The 18,062-nt window shown below is 55.1% G+C and overlaps 1 protein-coding gene across 3 annotated transcripts in view; it reads left to right on the top strand.

The window, feature by feature from the left end:
* The window catches only part of MAPKAPK3 (MAPK activated protein kinase 3), a 37,713-nt gene that overhangs the window by 6,331 nt on the left and 13,320 nt on the right, over positions 1–18,062 (top strand). For 2 of the 3 annotated variants that reach the window (XM_082847675.1, XM_082847676.1), the window contains one exon: positions 4,552–4,828. In XM_082847675.1, the coding sequence (XP_082703801.1) occupies positions 4,552–4,828 (277 nt within the window). Of the gene's footprint in view, positions 1–4,181; positions 4,294–4,551; positions 4,829–18,062 lie in introns of those variants that run through there. The other variant, XM_082847677.1, reaches the window with a different exon arrangement.

The raw sequence follows: 18,062 nt of genomic DNA, 5'->3' as shown, positions 1-18,062 counted from the left end.
TGCCCTGCCTGGGAGGGGATGGAAGACAGAGGGGGTCCAAAAGCAAAACCCCGTGAAACAGGACAAAATGACAAAATAAACTGGTTAAGATGAGAAATGACTTCAGGAAACCCACTTCTCTGTAAATTTCCTGAAGGGAAGTTGAGCTTCAGTGTTGCCCCACCAGTCCTCCTGAGTAGGCCAGAAGCTGCTTGCATGGGGTGGAGATGGGTGTGGAGACCTCATTACCACTTCGATGGCTGGGGCACCTGGAGAGCCCAGCATGGAGCCCCTGTATAAGGTGCCGTTTCTCCAGTAGGAACTGTCTACTGCTCCACATTACTAATGAAGACAAAGGGGCTTCACAGCTGCCAAGCAACAGAGCTGAATTTGAACCTTGGTCCCCCTGGCGACAAATCCCAAGCTCTCTACCCCGAGATTGCCCTTTCCCTCTAACTGTGATTACTTTACTGAATGCTTACTATGTGCCAGATGCTCTCAGCAATTTCCAGCCCCATTTCATTGCCTAACTACTACATATTGTCCCCTCTTTACAGGTGATAAAAATGAGGCATAGAGAGGGTAAAATATACCCTAGATCTCACAGGCCCAACCCCATCCCCCACTTCCTCTCTAGGCTCCTATTATAAGCCAACTCCTAGACATCCTTCAGGATCCAACTTTCAGGTCCTCAGTGAAGCTTCCCTGCCTTCAGGACAGTCAACATCAGGGCACCACAGGTGTCCCCTTGAAAGCGCCCCCTACAGAAGTCAGTGATTGTGCAGTTCTGTGTGTAAACTAAAGGACCCAAGGGTTTTGCCCTCCAACTGCCCTTTGTAAATTTGACAGCACTATGCACCTCCCCTGAGTACTGGGAAGAGTGGTGTGCCTTTGTTTTACCTGAGGTGCCTGCCTCTGGCCATCTAATTGTCACCTCTCCTGCCCTGATTGCTGGGCCCACACTGCCACCCAGTGGCAATTCCTCTCATAGTTTCATGTGCCACATCTCCATGGATTCTTCCTTCCAGAAAAACCCCTCCCGTGCACCTGAGATTCTTGCTGCAGGATCTCTCTGCCCTTCCCCACCCAGAACAGACACAAAATGGGTCACAATAATATACAGCAGTGCCTTCCTCAAGGTCTGGCTCATTTAGTCTGTAAACTTTCATATGTGCAGCCTCTCCTCTCCCCAAAGAATAGTCCACATGTCTACATGTGTGTGTATATGTGTGTGTGTGTGTGTGTGTGTGTGTGTGTGTGTGTTGAGAGAGTGGTTTCAGCTGCCCCACCACCCCACCCAGGCACTCACTGGATTCCTTGGTCACTGTAAGCTGTTCCAAAGTTCTCAGCCCTCATCCCCTTGGACATACAGCTCTCATGGAGAGCTGTGTGGCAGAGTTTGCCACCATGTACCCACCTGCCCTGGCCCAGCCATCCCCAATACTGAATCCTCCCATCAATTTGCAGGTGGCAGATGCTTGCTGGAACATGAGCAGCGAGGGGAAACCATGCATTCTGACTCCCCTGGGTCAGCTGCAAAACACGTGTCTGTGATGAACCCGTGTGGGGAACGTGTGTGTTTGTGTAAGCACTGGCCTTGGTATGGACACTGCAAGAGGAGAGACATTGTCATTCCTTACTTTTTACATTTCTATATGGTTCGAATTTATTATAACAAGCAAGTTTTGCTTATGCAATTAAAATTTTTAATAAAGAGAGACCAGTTAAAAAATACAGATAGAGTGCGCAGGCCACGTCGGAGCCAAGCCCAGCTGATCAACCATGATCATGGATGTGCAGCTGGCCATCTTCGCCAACCTGCTTGTCGTTCTCTGTCACTACATGGCCATCAACAGTCCCAAGAAGTAGGAATGAAAGTGGCGCTTTCTCCACCTCAAGTTTCCAGGACATAGTCTGAGGCAATATGGAGCGTGTGAGGGGCCTTCACCCTTCACTTCGTCCCTTCTACCCATCACAATATACAAAGCAACTACACCTGGATTTGTCGAAACAACTTTTATTTCCTCAAAGTCTTCCTTAACCCTATGGCACAAAAAGCTGCCACTGAATAGGGCCCAGTATAGGGGCTACTTTCTTTTCTACTCCCTCCCTCCAATATAGATTTTTTGTGGTCAAAAAAAATACAAAAATGTTAGAACAATTGTAATCGAACTCCATTTTTAGAAAATAAGAGAGCTCAGAGATCACAGCACGCAGAGATGACCTTGGCTACGACAAGTGGCCAGCCTCCACCCTCAGCTCTCTAGACCCCTGCTTATGAGTGGGGCCTTGCTTGTCCAGAATGAGATCTTGCTCAGCTTTGGGTTCACCTGGCTCAAACCAGTCGTCTCCATAGGAGAAGGAGAATCCTTCTCTAGTCTCCAAGCCTTCAAGCAGTGGTAGCTTCTGGATCACAGGGCTTCCTGCAAGGCTCTGAGATCTTGGATCAGATTCTCAGGTGGGGCTCAAGGACAGAGGTCCTGGCTCCAGCTAGGCATAAATGTGTGTGTGTTGTGTGCATGTGTATGCCTGTGTATCTCTGTGTGCATATGTGCACATGTGTAAAGGTATGATTGCATGTGTGTGAACATGTGTGAGAATGTGTACATGTGGATGTGGGAGTGGGGCAGGGAGGCACAGGAGAGGAAGGCATAGTTTGAGGGTGAGAGCTGGGCCCTGGAGTTGTTCTTTGGGGGTTGGGATAGGGGCTGTGCCATGGTAGCTACTTACCTCAGGCAGGTCTCTTGACCTCTCAGGGCTTGTCACTCGTGTGTCTGGTGTAGGCTGCACAGGATTGGTACTGCCTTCCCTCCTCCAGTCCCAGTGCGATCATGGGGTGCCCAGATAGAGCATCTACCCAGTGTCTCGTCCAAAAGAAGAGCTCAGTACGCTTAGTTGAGGCTGTCATCTGGGCTTCTGCTTTACTGAACCTTCCTAGCTTGAAGGTCGCCTCAAGGAGAGAGGGAAGAGCCCCTCACACCCTCATCCAGCTCAATGCCTGCACACAGAGGGTGCCTGTTCTCCTGGAGCTTCTGCCCAGTCATCCACGTGCATCCACATGCATGTGTGTGTTGGGGCTTAGGGGCAGGGAGCTCGCTGGGCCCCAATTCCGAAGCCAGAAGATACCTTTGGATACTTAGGTATACAGAGGAGTTACCTACGGGTGGGAGAGAGGCTGCGGTTCCTGCAGTCCTGCTAGTGGCCTGTAGATGGCAGCAGAGGCTCGCACAGGGATCTTGCCCCAAATCGCATGTTCCCTGTCCCAAGTGAGCCACCTCTTTCGGGGCTGTGGGGCGAGAGGGAAGTGCAGGAGTAGTGCAGATTTGTCCAAGGAGACAGCCACACACTCTGCAGCTCTAGACAAGTTGTTTCCTCTAGGGGGTTCTCAGCTTCCTCATCTGTGAAATAAGAGTTAACAGTCTGTGATGGGAAAACCCGTTCGCAATATATAAGGTAATCTAAGATGGGCTCAGAGTGGAGACCTAAATGTGGAAGGGAAAACCACTTAGCTAATAAAGAATATCTGTCACTGTGGTAGGAGGAGGAGACTTTTTAAACATGACACCAAAAGCTCTAACCATAAGGTGAAAAGTTGATGGATCTGACCAAAGGGGAATTCAGGATTTCTGGTTTTAGGACGCTGTATTCCAAGGGAATATGAGCAGGAGATGCACAGAAGGGTAGAGATGCCAGTGCTAGAGAGACGCGCAGAGCCACCAGGAGCTAGAGAGACACGAATCACAACAAAATTCTATTTCACTCTTGCGCTGTTGGCAAAAATTAAGACTTTAGATACGCTGGCGGTGGGCCACCACTAAGGAAGTTGCAAGCCTTACAGATTATACTGGAGGGCCTCCTGGCAGCGTGCAGAGAAAACACCCGACTCAAGGGGCTACCTGAGACTCCAAGAAAAACAAGACTTCCTGTGCTGCCACTTCCTTGGTGGCTGGTAAAATCCGCGGCTCGCACAGCCCACGCGGACCCCGGCTGCGTTAGCGCTGGGGTCTCCCCGGAGGCTGGCGGAGCCTAGGAGATTTCTGCACCCTGGAGAAGCCACGCCCCCTATTTCTGCTTCAGCTCTAGGCGGGCCTCGCCCCGCCCCGCCCCGTCCTGCCAGGGCCCGCCTGGCCCTTTAAGGCTGACCAAGCCCGGCCTCAAGCCGGGGACGCGCGGGGGAGGGGAGCAGTCACGTGGGCAGGCGGCGGGGTGACTCTCAGCTCTGGGCGCTCGCGGCCGCGGGCTTCGGCGACCGCCGCGCCTGCCCCTTACCGGCGCTGCAGCCAGGTGCGCTGCCGTCAGGTGCGCCCTCGCCAGGTACGCCCTCCCTGGGCCCCCTCCACCTCCCACTCCGGGGACCTCGCGGCCCTTTCCCCTCTTGACAGGTGGCCGGGCAGGACTCGCCTGTGCCCCGCTGCGTGACCACCTCCCCCTGCCGCGGGTCCGTACACTGCGGCAGTTCGTTCCTCATTCCCAGCCCTGTCCCCCACCCGAAGCCCACTCTGGCTCAGGGCCTCCAAGGCTGGGGTGTACTGAAGAAGTCTGAACGGAACTCACTCTGCCTCTCTCTCCCAGGTGGCCCTGGACGCGCCAGGCTGGGGCCTCCTCTGAGCGCCCCGCGGGGGCCATGGATGTCGAGACAGCAGAGGAGCAGGGGGGCCCTGCGCCCCCACCAGGTGCACCCTGCGAACCTTGCTCAGCCGGCACTCCCGCCCTTGTGGGGCGGCGGGAGCCCAAGAAGTACGCAGTGACCGATGACTACCAGTTGTCCAAGCAGGTGCTGGGCTTGGGTGTGAACGGCAAGGTGCTGGAGTGCTTCCACCGGCGCACCGGGCAGAAGTGTGCCCTGAAGGTCAGTGAGCCCTCACTGCCGCGTGGGTGACCCGGAGGGCCCAACAGCAAAGACCTGTGGGTACAGGATATGACCAGGGCCCCTGTTAAGCTTCTTATGCTCAGAATTTCATCTTCTTACTCCTCTGTAAGGTTGGACTCCCGGTTCTCTCTGCTTTACAGATGGGGAAACAGGCTTAGCCTTGCTAAACTCCGAGTGTCCCAGGGAGCAAGGGGTCAAGGGGTGGAGTCAGTGTGGGTAGAGCCGGCTGTACCCGGAAGCTGGGAAGGAGGGGCTTCTGGCTCTGGGTTTCAGGCTGGGCCTATGAGTTTGGGCCCAAGGGGGACCCTCACTCAGCTTGGCTGCCCCTTCAGTGAGAAACTCTTCTGACTGGAATGGGTCTGAGTTTCTTTCTGTCTGAGGCTGTGTTCTCATGAAAGCTTGGGGTGGGGCTACATTCTCTTGGGTCCCCTGCCTGCCTAGGCTGGAGTGGGAGCCTCCCGGGGCTTGCTGGTGGGCAAGGCTGACGCCCACTGCACCTGTGGGCAGGAAGCTGCTGACGGGCTCCAGATGAGTCACTAGACCCATGTTGAGAGGGGGCGGCCCTGCTCCAGCTCTGACCCACCCTGTTTCCTGGGCAGAGGGCAGCCAGCCATCTAGCCACGTCATACCATAGGCTCCCTATAGGCCTGGTTAAGACCTCACTGATACATGTGGAGCCCACGGAGTCCTGGAGGTGGCTGATCTAGCCATGTAGTTCTGGCTTAGGTCATATAGTTCTGGGCCCAGGACCCTGGCCCGTACCTAGAAGCTCTTGAATCTGTCATCACTGAGAACTTTACTTAATTGCAGCCTGTAACACTGGCCACCTGGATAGGTAGAGTATGGCAAGGAGAGTGGCTCCTGGAGATTAGAGTACAGCTAAGGATCTCCTCATTTTACAGACATTGTAATTATGAGCCCAAGCACAGAGTCCTGAAGATGTAGCTCTAATCTTTGGCCTGCATTTGCCAGCTCCATGACCTTGGACTAGGTCTTGGACTCTTGAAATCAGGTTTCTCTGCTCAAGGGTTGATGAGAGTTGATGTGAGCTTGGAATGAGATGATGCATGTAGAGTAATTGGTACAGGGCCTGGTGCAGGCCTGGAGAGGCTACAGGAGTTATTTAGGGCACAGAGTCTGCAAGTATCTGAGCAGGGGACCTGGGCCCAGCTCCCTCTGTCTTTCCCAGTGGCCCTAGGACTGATAGAGGGGGTCATCTCCCCAGGGTGGTCTTGGAGGGGATCATGAGGATGGGTCTGGAAGATGCTTAGGGCAGGGCTGGTGAGGCTGGGTCTCAGGCACAGCTTCTTTGCTTGTGAACCCAGCAGTGGAGTGGGGTTGGGAGGCCCTTTTGGAGCCCCGGGCAGGGGATTCTCTGAGTCCTTCAAGGGAAAGGAGGCTCTTCTGAGGGGAGATGGGGCTAAAGAAGTGAGAAGTGAGAGTCTTCATTCTCTCCCTCAGCACCATCTTAGCCCTTTCACTCCTGCTAGGGTCATGGTACAGTCTGGGTGGGCAAGGGGACGACAGAGACCTCCTCTTAATACCAAGGTTTTGGCCTTGTGAGCCAGGGCTGAGCTCTGACCACCTGCTGTGGTACTCTAGATGCTGTGAGTGAGGCAGGGGTGGAGTGAGAGGCTGGAGTTCATGGGCCCAGGCAGAACTGGCTTTAAGCAGGCCTGGGCCTAGGCCTTTCCCCGTAGGTGCTGTGTCTGACAAGTGACTTGGGGGGACTTCTGTCTGCAACAACTTCCAAAGCACCTCCTCTTGAATCTAGGGCCTCAGTGCTCTCTGTTCTGGACTAGGAATGGGGCAGGCCTAGAACAGATGCCCCTACTGTATCCCTTTAGGCTTCATGGGTGAGCGTGGCTAGGGCTATTGGCTTGGGACCTTCAGGACCTGGTGCTAGGTTAGCCCTCAAGGGGGACATGGATTAGATGTGCCCCCACCCAGCACTTTCCTGTTCTTGCCAACCCCCACCCGCCTCCAGTGACCAAGTCCCCACCCAGCTAGGTAGGGCCTCACCATCTTCCAGGATGGGATGAGCACAACCTCTAGCACATTGTACCTATACTGTGAGTGATGGCTCTAGCCTTGACAAGGTAGGTGGCACCTTTATGCTTATAGCCTCTGCCCCCTGCCCAGGAGGGCCAGGGCCAGGAGACCTCAGCACATGGCCTGGCTTGGGCCCCAGGAGCTCAGCCAGTCCATGAATGGGTCTCAGCCCTCTCTCTGCCTCTGCCTAGCCCTGTGCCTTTCTGCTTCCCTGGACCTACGTCCTAGGTTACCAGGCTGGCCCGTCTTTGTCTTGTGGTCTGGATCTGTCCAGGCCATCTCTGCCATTCTTGGTTTAGGCCTGGTGTCCTGGCCTCTCCCATATCTGTCCTCTTGGCCCTGTTGCTTAGGGTGGTAGATGGTGCTTAGCATAAAGCCTGGAACACAGCAGGCACTCATAAAACAGGAAGAGCTGTGGTCGATGGCCCTGTAGCTGTTGCTGTTCTTTGGAGGCCCTAGAGAAGCAGGCTTCTCCTTCCTAGGGGGCTGGGCCACTTCCCCTTTCCCTCAGCCCCTGACTGCTGGCTTGGTCCATCTTGGCCTCACTCATACTCAGGAACTCTCTCCCAAGGCCAGCTTCTGCCACCAGTGCTGTCATTCCACTCTCCATTCGACCCTTAGCACTTCTGCTATCCCTTTGGCAGGAACTAGAGGTCTGCCTGCCAAGTATCTGGGGCAGGGGACTGCCTCCTACTGACCTCTTGCTTGTGACCCCTTTCAGGCCTAACTGGTTAATTGACACCCCTTATTTTCACTCCTAACTGGACACAGCCACCCCATCACATTAGACACCCAGCCTCTCAAACCTTATCCCATATATGAAAGTCAGGACCTGGAGTTAGTGGTCAGAAGTCACGTGGCTTGATTGGGATGGCGGATTATAGCAGAGGCCTGAATCCCCTCCTCTCCTGACTTCCTGCCAAGCCGCCTTGTCGTCCTCGGCCTCCTGGCAGGCAGAAGTGATGGTGGTACTTAGATAAATAAAAACAAAGCCTTGAGGAGACTGAGGGGGTCTGCAGTGGGAGTCTTTCCTAGCCCTGCTCTCTGGGCTCTGGGTCCACTGAAAAGTGTTGGAGGCCCCTGGGGCTGCCAGTGCCCTCATCTTCCTGTCTTTGTCAAAGAGTAGAGTGGTCGGGTGCTGGATCCACATGCCCAGGAGATCCCTGCATTGCTCCATGGGTGGGGCTGGCCTGTTGGAGCTGGTGCTGTGGAGCTGGATTTGAGGCTGGGTGGGGCTTCCAGGCAGGCCAGGTACTTTCTCATTTGGAGCTGCTACCCTTTCACCTACTGTCTCCAGACGGTCAGATCAGCCTCTGCAGGACCTCTTGTTTACTGAGTCAACAAATCAGGAAGCATGTGGAGGGCTGGTGGCCTTGTACAACAGAGTCCCCAGTAGTGGTTTTACTGTACCCAAGCATCTCTTCAGGCTGCCCCTCTCCTGAAAGGAAAGAATCTGAGGAATTCAAGCACTACGACACTCAAGTGGAGCCCTCTGAATTGCCAGGAGTGGGCAACTTGCTTTTTAAATGAGGATCCTAAGGAGAGCATCAAACTCTATAAAATGCAGATAGTGAGATTTTGAGGCAGAGGGGGATTGTTTGGATATGCTTCACATCCTGCCCAGCTGGCCTCGCTCACAGCTCTAGAAGCTGTGCTCGTAGCCTACTGTCAGGATCCCCTTTGTTGGGACTTCCAGAGTCTTCTTCCCACCCCCACCCCCCAGGAACTGATGCCATCTCTCCAACTTCAGGCCTTGGTGGTATGGAGTCTGATATTCTTGTGAATGGCCAATAGTTTTGCAGAGCGTTCTGTCTGGCAGGCCCTGTCCCAGTGTACAATACATGTTATCTTCCCTAACTCTTTTCATTCCCACTTTATGGATGAAGACACTGATATTCAGAGAGGTAAACGACTTGCCCAAGGTGTATAGCTGGTGAGTGGCAGGGCTGGGACGTGAATCCAGGCAGTTTGATGCCAGAGTCTTAGCACCTAAGTCACCTCATGCCTCGTGCAAGTCTACGGGGACATGGGAGGGTCTCTGAGGCTTGGCTCCTGGAAAGATGGTAGCAACGTCCTCCATGACTCCACTGGGCCCCACGTGATACTGCTGGTGTTTGTCTGTATCTGCCCAGCTCTCCTCACTATACAGGACTCTATGCCTGTAAGTGGACAGGTGGTGGTCCCGCAAGGCCAGTGCACCCGGACCATGATGGCTGTGGGACTGCCTCAGAAAGGGTATATGGTTCATCTCAAGCCTTGTGAGTCTCAGACAAGCCCAGCCCAGCGAAGTCCAGGGTGCCACAGGGAGGAAGTCAGGTTGGTGAGTGGGCGAGAGGAAACTGTCAGGACTGGGCCAGCCAGGGGAGGTTTCCTGGAAGAGATTGCCAGCTTTAATGCAGGCCTCTGGTCTGAGAAGGATGTGGATGACAGAGGAGGGCACTGGGTGTATTGTGACAGCATGCCTGGTTTGCACAGTTCAGCACTAGTTGTGGAGTACCACTTCCCCACTCCCAGTCTTGTGTCCTGGTAGGATGTGGCTAATCTCAGCAGGGCTGGTGTCCAGGCCCTGACAAACTCTGGGGAGCCGTGGAGAGACTAAAGGGCCCTGTGGAAAAAGAGGCATTTACGTAGGGTTTAAAGGATGGGGGAAAGTGGTCAGCGGTGACTCTCCCTCTCCATTTGCCCACAACTGAGATTCATACCTCATCCCACCAGAGGCCTCTGTCTGTCTTCGGTGCCCTCCATCACTAGGTGGGCAAAAATCCTCCCTCCTTCTCCCAGAGCTTTCTTTCACAGCATCACTGGGACCCTTGTGGAGTACTATTGCCAGGGGTGCTGTAGGGGCTTCTGGGTCACCTGGGCTGTTGTTCAGTTCAGGGCCTGGTCTCCACGACAATAGAGGTCTGTTCTGTCTCTGCCTGTTCCCCAGGTTTGCACTTGGGGAAGCTGGGTTTCTACTTGGATCCCTCATCTTCCTCTCCCAGGGCCTCCTTGGGACACCATCATGGGAGGCCCCTGAGAGGGTGCAGCAGGTGGAGCATCTGGCTGTGCAGCCCCCCCAGCCTCCTTTGGTCCCAGCCTGGCAACTGGCTGCCACGTGTCCATAGGTGAAGGCCACCAGGCAAGAGCTGGGGACGGTGGTTATACCTAGGCGAGGGCGCCTTCCCCACACATCTGTGCTGTAAAAGTGCACACCAGGCCCTACCTGGATAAGTGGGTCTACTGCTCTCAGGGCAGGGAGACCACAGCTCTAGTGGGCTCCCACAGGCTCCCATGTTTTCCCAGGAGAACTTTTGCTCTGCTGCCCTCCCTCCCACCTGTTCGAGGTCTTGTGTGGCTCCACATGAGAGGCTGCCTGGGGTTGAGAGAGGAGCAGGGCTCTGGGCTTGAAGTCCTTTCTGCTACTTTCTCCCCAAGTAACCTTGGAAAAAGGCAGTTTCGGAATTTTTTGCAAAACCATCGTCTTTGTGGTGCCGTTGAACGCAGGGTTTGAATATGCGGTGGGAAGCAGGATTCAGTCTTGGTAGCTAACTATCCCCAGGTTCCTGCTGTGAGACAGCTGGGGCCTGCAGGCACTGTGAGAGGGCAGAGCTCTCCTTTGGGGGGGCCTGGGTGCATTTTTTGGTGGCACATTATTGGCCTTCATGAGGACTCACTTGGGCTCACCCTGCACCTGGGGAAGCCAGCTTTTCGCAGGGTTTGAAAGAATGGTGTGAAAGAAACCACCTCCCCCCCCCCCCGCCCCGCCCCCCAGCCCTTTTGGAACTAAGTAGATTAGGGCCAGTGTAATTGTGATTAAAATTCTGCTCTGTGGGAACCGTGCGGGTGTGTTTAGGGCTGGAGTACCAGGCGGCAGCCGGCTGTTTGTGGGAACAGGGAGCCTCAGGAGGCCTTTTCAGCGCTGGACAGACCAGAGGCACTGAGAAAATTGATTTGGGGTTTATTTGCGGGTTTGGGATTAGGGTTGCCCTTTTCTTTAGACTACGGCTTTGTCCTTGCTACTATCTCTTTGTGTTGCTCTCCCTTTTCGGTCTTCTTTGCCTCCTTGTCCCTCTCCTTTCTTCTTTCCCATCTCTGTTTCTCCTGCTGTCACTCAGTCCCTCCCCTCTCGGGCCCTGCCACTCTGTCTTGTGGGTTTCGGGCAGGCAGAGGACAGATGGGGGATGGTCAGGTGCTCCAGACTCATCCTAGTCACCCTGGAAGTCTGCCCCACCTCCTAGGGACAGGGTGGGGGTAGGACAGGAAGGAGGAGCACGGCCGCGCCCATGCCGCTCACAGTGTTTCCTCCTGCTCCTGGCCTCGGCCAGCTGCTGGCTGCCTTTGCCGCCAGAGCAGTGGAGTCAGGAGCATCTGGGCCAAGTCTGTAACCTGAGGCATCCCCCTGTGGAGTGTGGGAGGTCAGCCTTGGCTGTGGCCTCTGCCTGTGGGTCTCCTTTTACGGCTCAATGGTCTGAGCCTTTTGCTTGGGACAGTGGTGCAAGACCAGGAGCACTGTGACTCCCAAGGATTCCTGGGCTGAGGTGGGGGAGAGAAGGGGCTGGAGCCAGCTGAAGGAGCCCGCAGAGGGGCTGGGAGGGCTTGAGATGCAAGGTGCAGCCTGTGCAACTGTGTGCTGCCCCGCACTAGCTGGGAGAAGCACCCCAGAGCAGCTGGCTCTTTAGCCTGCACCCTGCACCTGCCCTCACCCCCACCTCAGCAAAACTCACAGTCTGTTTTCAGGAGCATGAAGGATCAGAGCCTTGACCGGCCACATTCATCGCCACATTCCTAAGGGTTCAGCCTCTGAGGACTCATAGCTTGTTCCCTAGCTGTTTCCCCAACATAAACAAGCCCCCTTCTCAGGATGTGTCAGAGGGACTGGCCAGTGCTCTCCATGCCCTCTGGCAGGCAGCAGCGTAGTGGGTGGGGATGGGGATAAGGGCACCCACTTATCCCTTGAATGCTAAACACAAACACAGCAGGCTCTAAGAATGGGTTGTGATCACCCCCATGTCATGGAAGCAGAGACTGAGATTCATAAAGGCGAAGTAACCCTGGAACCCTGGCCTGTCTGGCAGCCAGACGGTGCCTCTCAGCCATCCTTCCCTGTGTGCCAGGCTCAGTGGGCATCAGGAGCTGGGCCCCTCTCCCAGGCCAGTCTGCCCCTCTGTAAGATGAGGGGCTGGGCGCTCTGTTTGACAAGGGCCACCCCTTCTGGCTGTGAAGACCCTTTGGGTGGGCAGCGACTGTGGGCAGTGCCAAGCAAGCAGGCAGGTGGTGGGGCCCCCCTTGCTCGCTGCTGGGGCCGCTCTTGCAAGAGGACAGGCAGCGCGGAGGCTGACTAGAGGGTGCCCCGAGATGCCTCTCCTGAGCCAGCTAGCAATGGTATTGCCAGGGGAACCTGGTCATCTGTGGTGACACCACCAGCAGGGTATGTGTTCTGCTAGGGACAGGAGCTCAGGGGGTTATGACTCAGGTTTGAAGACCCCTCTGCACTGCGCTCTATGGCTGGGTCAATCCTTGAGTCAGCCGAGCCTGTACCAGGGTGTGTCCTTACCCTAGAAAGGCCTGAGAGAGTGAGGGTGAGTCACTGCAGTCCATTCCCATGGCCGGAGTGTCCCTCAGTGCTGGCTGGCTGCCACCCTGGTCTCCCAGAGGGTGGGGCCTTCCTCCCTCTTCCACTTCCCCTTCCTCACAGCTACGGCTCCAGAGACCAGGAGACTTTCCCAGGAGCCAGCTGGGTGTCAGAGGCCTGGAAGCCTTCTAGCTGAACAGGAGCAGGAGAGAGAAAGGGACCAGGGGCCAAGGTCTGCCAGAAGCTTGGGCAGCCAGTTTCCCTGCCTCCCCTGGGAGGAACCTGAGTAGGGCGATGGCTGCCGGTGCTCACCCAGGCCTGTGTGGGGAGCTGCGGGGACGTGGATGAAGCCAAGGGAAGCGGGAGAGATGCAGAGCAAATATGATATTGGCTTTGGGAAGAGCAGGTCTGGGGGGTGGAGTCAGAAGGTTCCCAAGGGTCTCTGCACCATGTCTCTGGGGGTGGTGCGGTCCATCCTCCCCCCCCCCCCCCACTTCTTATTCCTTTGTCATCTTTGTAACGTCTCCTCCAGGGGAAAGAGACAAGCTGTCATTCTTCTGAGAGCTAGAGTGTGTTGGGTCCCCTCTCCAGAGCTGACCACAGGCATGGCAAGATGGGTGCCTCAGCAGGGGTCGCCTGGGCATGGCCTCACTCGCCCTGGTCGCTGCCTGTCCTCTGTTGCCCTGCGCGGGCTATGCGGGCATCACTGCAGCACAACTGGCCGGTTGGGGGCACAGACTCTGTGGCCAAGGTGGGGTCTCCTCATGAGGAGGGACCAGTGAAGAGACATTTTTGAGATTAGAATAAAACACTTACGTTTGCTAAAAATTGTCCAGTCTTATGAGGAAGATGTCTTCTTTTTATACTGTCACAGAAGAAATAGAACCAGGGTAACATTTCACCAATCATGTAGCTGATTTTGACAGAAAAATCCTTTTTTCCTCTAAGAAGTTAGATGATAATAGAAGCTAGATCCTCTGAGTATGCACTCAGGGGGCTCGCAAGGCACCTATGTGGCCTCTCCTCAGCCCCCTGTGGGAAGGCTGTGGGTAGGATGCTGGGATCTGGCACCTGCCTGGGGCAGAGGGAGTTCTGATCCTGCCACTTACACACTGTGTAACCTCCGGGAGGGGGAGGAGGTTGTAGCTCTTTCTGGGCCTCTTTCCCTGCCTGTAAAGCAGGTGCCGATAGTCTCAGACATGCCTGCCCCCCTCCCTTCGTTGCCATGGGTGAGGAGAGTGCATATCCATTTCACAGATGAGGAACTGGGGCTCAGGGAGATATTAGGGGACAGGTCCAAGGTCACCACACACTTTGCAGAAGGGGACATTGCCCAAAAGGATGCATGGAGGAGTTGAGGATGTAAAGGTGTTTGCCACCTGGGAGAGTGGGGATGTGCCTTCTCCTCCAGTCTGCCAAAGCTGAGGGCTGGGTTAGTTCCCTGGCTTAGGTCCCTAGCTCTCAGCCTTGCTTCTCATGCCCCAGGGTCCCTCCCCTGAGATTAGCCATGATCTTCCCACCCTGGAGGGTCTGCCCCTCCTCATTGAGCCTTTCATAGCAGCAGTATCCATAGACTTTTGATTCTTGGTCTACCTCTCAGGATCTGAGACCATTTCTGCGACCTGCTGGATTGGAGGGAGTCTGCCTCCCTGGGTCCCAGAGGCTGCACCTTAATTTCCCCAAATTCTGGAGAATAGGGAGGTGAAGAGTGTGAGACCACCTCAGGGCAAGACCCAAGGGAATCCTGAAGCCAAGCAAACCTCAAAGCCCATTTCCACTCAGTGTGCACTTGGCACTGTGCTAATCTGAGCTCTCTGTGTGTTCTCATTCTGTCCTCGTGGCCACCTGGGAGCATGAGTACTGTCACTGTCCCCATTTTCCAGATTGGGCCAGTGAGGCTCAGAGAGGTTGAATGGCCTGCCCGAAGCCGCAGGTAAGTGGAGGATGGAACTGGCCTCTGCATCTGGCATGCAGGTCTGTCTGACCCAGAGCCCTGTGGCCACAGCTGGTCTTTCATAGTGCATGGACCCTGACCTGGGGCACTGGGACCTGGGCCTGCTCCAGCTAGCACTCATGTTCCCACTGGTCCTCTCCTTCCCTGCCTGGGAGCCTAGCTTAACTCCCTCTTTCTGGAAGCATTCTTCCCCTCCCCCACCCCTCCCTATTCCTCCCCAGACCTGGCACTTCTGCCTTTGTTTCCACGTTTTCTGGGGCTGGGAGGAAGCAGACAAACTGAGGCCACCAAAATTTGGCAAATTGAAGGAGTTCTTGTGTTCCTGAGATTTGACAATTTCAAAACGCGTGTTGGCTTTCCTGCTGGCAGAGCCTCCTAGAAAGATGTTGGGCCTAGAGCCCCAGCCACTTCCTCCCCTCCCAGGACTCTGGTGGGAGGTGATTAGGGAGGCTCCCAGCCAGTCAGCCACTTCCTCCTGGTCCCCCCACCCCTGCCCCGGCCATCAGGTACCCCACCCTTGGCCTGGAATGGGAGCAGCTGTTTGGGGGCCCTCCTTCTTCCCGGGGCTGGCCTTCCCCACCTTGCCTGCTCTGCCAGGTTCTGGATCTGGAAAGAAAGGAGAAGGGAAGAGAAGGAGCCAGGCACAGTTCCCTAGGGCCTACATCCTCATCAAGCATCCTAATTGGCAGCAACTCATCCATAGACCCCCCAAATCCTTGAGTATGGAGTGCCTGTGACAGCATTCCTAGCCGCAGCTCCAGGCCTGACCCCCAGGCAGGGCCAGTAAATGTTTGTAGGGGTCAGGAAGACATCTGTAAAATGTGCAGTCCTCCTGGGCATGAGGGTTGAATCCTGGTGTCCAAAGGACTCCTGGACTCGGAGGTGGCTATGTGTGAACCATGTGACCCAGAGAAGCTATAGAATATCCTTGAGTCTCAGTCTCCTAAGCTGAAAGTGATGGTCAGTAATGCCCTTTTTTTTTTTTTTTTTGCGGTACGCGGGCCTCTCACTGTTGTGGCCTCTCCCGTTGTGGAGCACAGGCTCTGGACGTACAGGCTCAGCGGCCATGGCTCACGGGCCCAGCCGCTCCGCGGCACGTGGGATCTTCCCGGACTGGGGCACGAACCTGTGTCCCCTGCATCGGCAGGCGGACTCTCAACCACGGCGCCACCAGGGAAGCCCCAGTAATGTCCTTTTTGAAGGGCAAGAGCTAACAGGTGTGTAACATGCCTGGCAGATGGCAGCGGCTCTGTGAACATCCACCACCGTTGTAATGACCGCCAAGGGGCAGAGCCTGGTCTAGCCCCAGGGCTGTGGGGCCAAGCTCCGCACATGAAAGGAACAAAGCAGCCACCTGCATCGCCCTCACTGCCTAGAAGCCAACAGGTCTGGATCCAAGTTTTGACTCTCACTACCAAGCTATGTGACTTTGAGCAAGTCACTTAACCTCTCAGAGTCACAGGCTCCCCACAGGAAAAGGGTGATGCTGGTTCTCCTCAGGATGTGAAGTACTGAATGAGGCGATATCTGTGACCAAGCACTGTGGCCAACACAGCACTGGCCAAACACCAGGGAGGGACGGTTGTTATGAAGGGTGTGCTAACCCTGTCCTGACTCCATCAGTCCTTAGGCGTTCAGCTGGGGCCTGGGCATTTGGGGTCAGTAGATCATGTGAGCCGACCTCCCTGGAACTTAAGCTGCTGAGGAGGAGAAGTGAACAGACAGGGTGAGACGGAGGACAAGGATATGGCCAGAACTTAACGAAGCGAGGTCTGATCTGGCATGGGGCCAACTAATCCATAGCTGCAAAATCAGTTCCGTTAGCTCTGTTAATGAGCTACGAAAGCTGGGGAAATTAGTGCATGAGAGAATAATGGCACATGTCTGAGGCTCTAATTTGAAACCAGGGCTAAAAAGTTAGATTTGACATGACCAGCAACTCTCCAAATAGCACTGGTGCCCTTGTGGGGAGGGAGAGGGTGAAGTCAGTGATGGGGGCGGGGGTGGGGGGGATGAGTCTGGGTTTATAAGGAAGATACTGAGGCCTTAAACAGGAAACTCCTGCTTCAAACCCTGAACTTGAGGTCAGTCTCTACCACCCCATCCCGAGGCTATGGCCTCTGCTCTAAGTAGGCAAAGCAGCCAGCAGGGGTCCCACTAGCTGGCCAGGGGCAAGGGTGCAGAGTATTAATAACCACCTGCTGCTAACAGCACAAGGCAGGGTGGTCTCAACAGCTGGCTGTAAAATGAATCCTGCTCTTCCAGCGATGTCTCTCATAAAATTAGAGATATGTTCCCATGGGAAAATAATCCCAAATAATTACAGAACTGGGAGCCAGAAGGGACCTCAGATATGGCTGAGTTGAAAAACTCTTAACAAGGAGGGAGTTTAGTAAATTCAAAGTGCTTTTTCTCATCTATAACCTCCCTCTGTAGAGAATTGGGGTTCTCCACAGTGAAAAAAATGAGTCGCAAACCTAGATTTTCCCATAATATTCTGTTCAGTTCCACTGCCTGAGTGTTTGGCGCTGAGCGTGTGTAACTGTGGTGTAATCGACAGCCCGGAGATGCAGCTCCTGAGTGTTCCAGCCTGCCCTTGCCTGAGGCCGGGGTGAGACCCGCAGGGTGAGAGAGAAGGTGTTGGGGGACACAGCAGTCCTTCCTGCCTCTCTCCTCTGTATCCTCTGGCATCAAACCAAGCTGGAATCCCAAGAAAGTGGAAATAATGGGACTTTAGTGGCCCACAGAGCAGTGAGAGGAAGTGGATCCCTGGCCTCCATGAGGTTCCCTTTGCTGTAGGGTTAATAATGTCTCTTGGGCTGTGGGCTGTCATGAAATCCAGAGTTCATATTTTTTAATTTGCTGCTGCCTCACTGATGGGAGAGATTATAAACCAGCTGTCTTCCCCTGGAAGGAGTGGGTGTTCTGGCACAGGCCACAGCAGTTTGGCCTGGGCTGCAGGTTCATTGGCTGGGAGTGTGGAGGTTGGGATGGAGTGGGAGAGGCTGCTTGGGGCCCCGGGGCCTTGGGGCCTCGTGTGTGTGTGTGTGTGTGTGTGTGTGTGTGTGTGTGTGTGTGTGTGTGAGACAGGTACTGTGAACACTTTTACTTGAAAAGAGCCCATCCTGGGGTGAGCTGGATGTGGACACTGGCTGTGTGGGTGGGCATGTGGGCCTGGGAAGAACGGTGAAGAAGGGTGTTGGGGGCTGGTCCCAAGGCTGTGTCTTACAGAGTCACTGCAGACATCCCAGCTCTGTTTGATGCTCTAGGAAGGCAGACAGAGTACTTTTACAGCTCTGGGCAATGTGAGGTGATGGCTCCTGCAGTGGAGATGGGGCCTCAGTGGGAGAGGAGGTCTGAGCGGAGGGTCTAGGCTTGGTCACCTGCCCAGACAAGGCTGTCACAGGTTGAGTTGTAGCAGCAAGACCCCCAGTCTTTCTTTTTTTTTTTTTTTTTTTTTTTGCAGTACGCGGGCCTCTCACTGTTGTGGCCTCTCCCGTTACGGAGCACAGGCTCCAGACGCACAGGCTCAGTGGCCATGGCTCACGGGCCCAGCCGCTCCGCGGCCTGTGGACCAGGGCATGAACCCATGTTCCATGCATCGGCAGGCGGACTCTCAACCACTGCGCCACAAGGGAAGCCCAAGACCCCTG

Source organism: Leucopleurus acutus, assembly GCF_964270905.1.
Source record: "Leucopleurus acutus genome assembly, chromosome: 10".
Taxonomy (NCBI): domain Eukaryota; kingdom Metazoa; phylum Chordata; class Mammalia; order Artiodactyla; family Delphinidae; genus Leucopleurus; species Leucopleurus acutus.
This window is presented reverse-complemented; position numbering and strand designations above follow the sequence as displayed.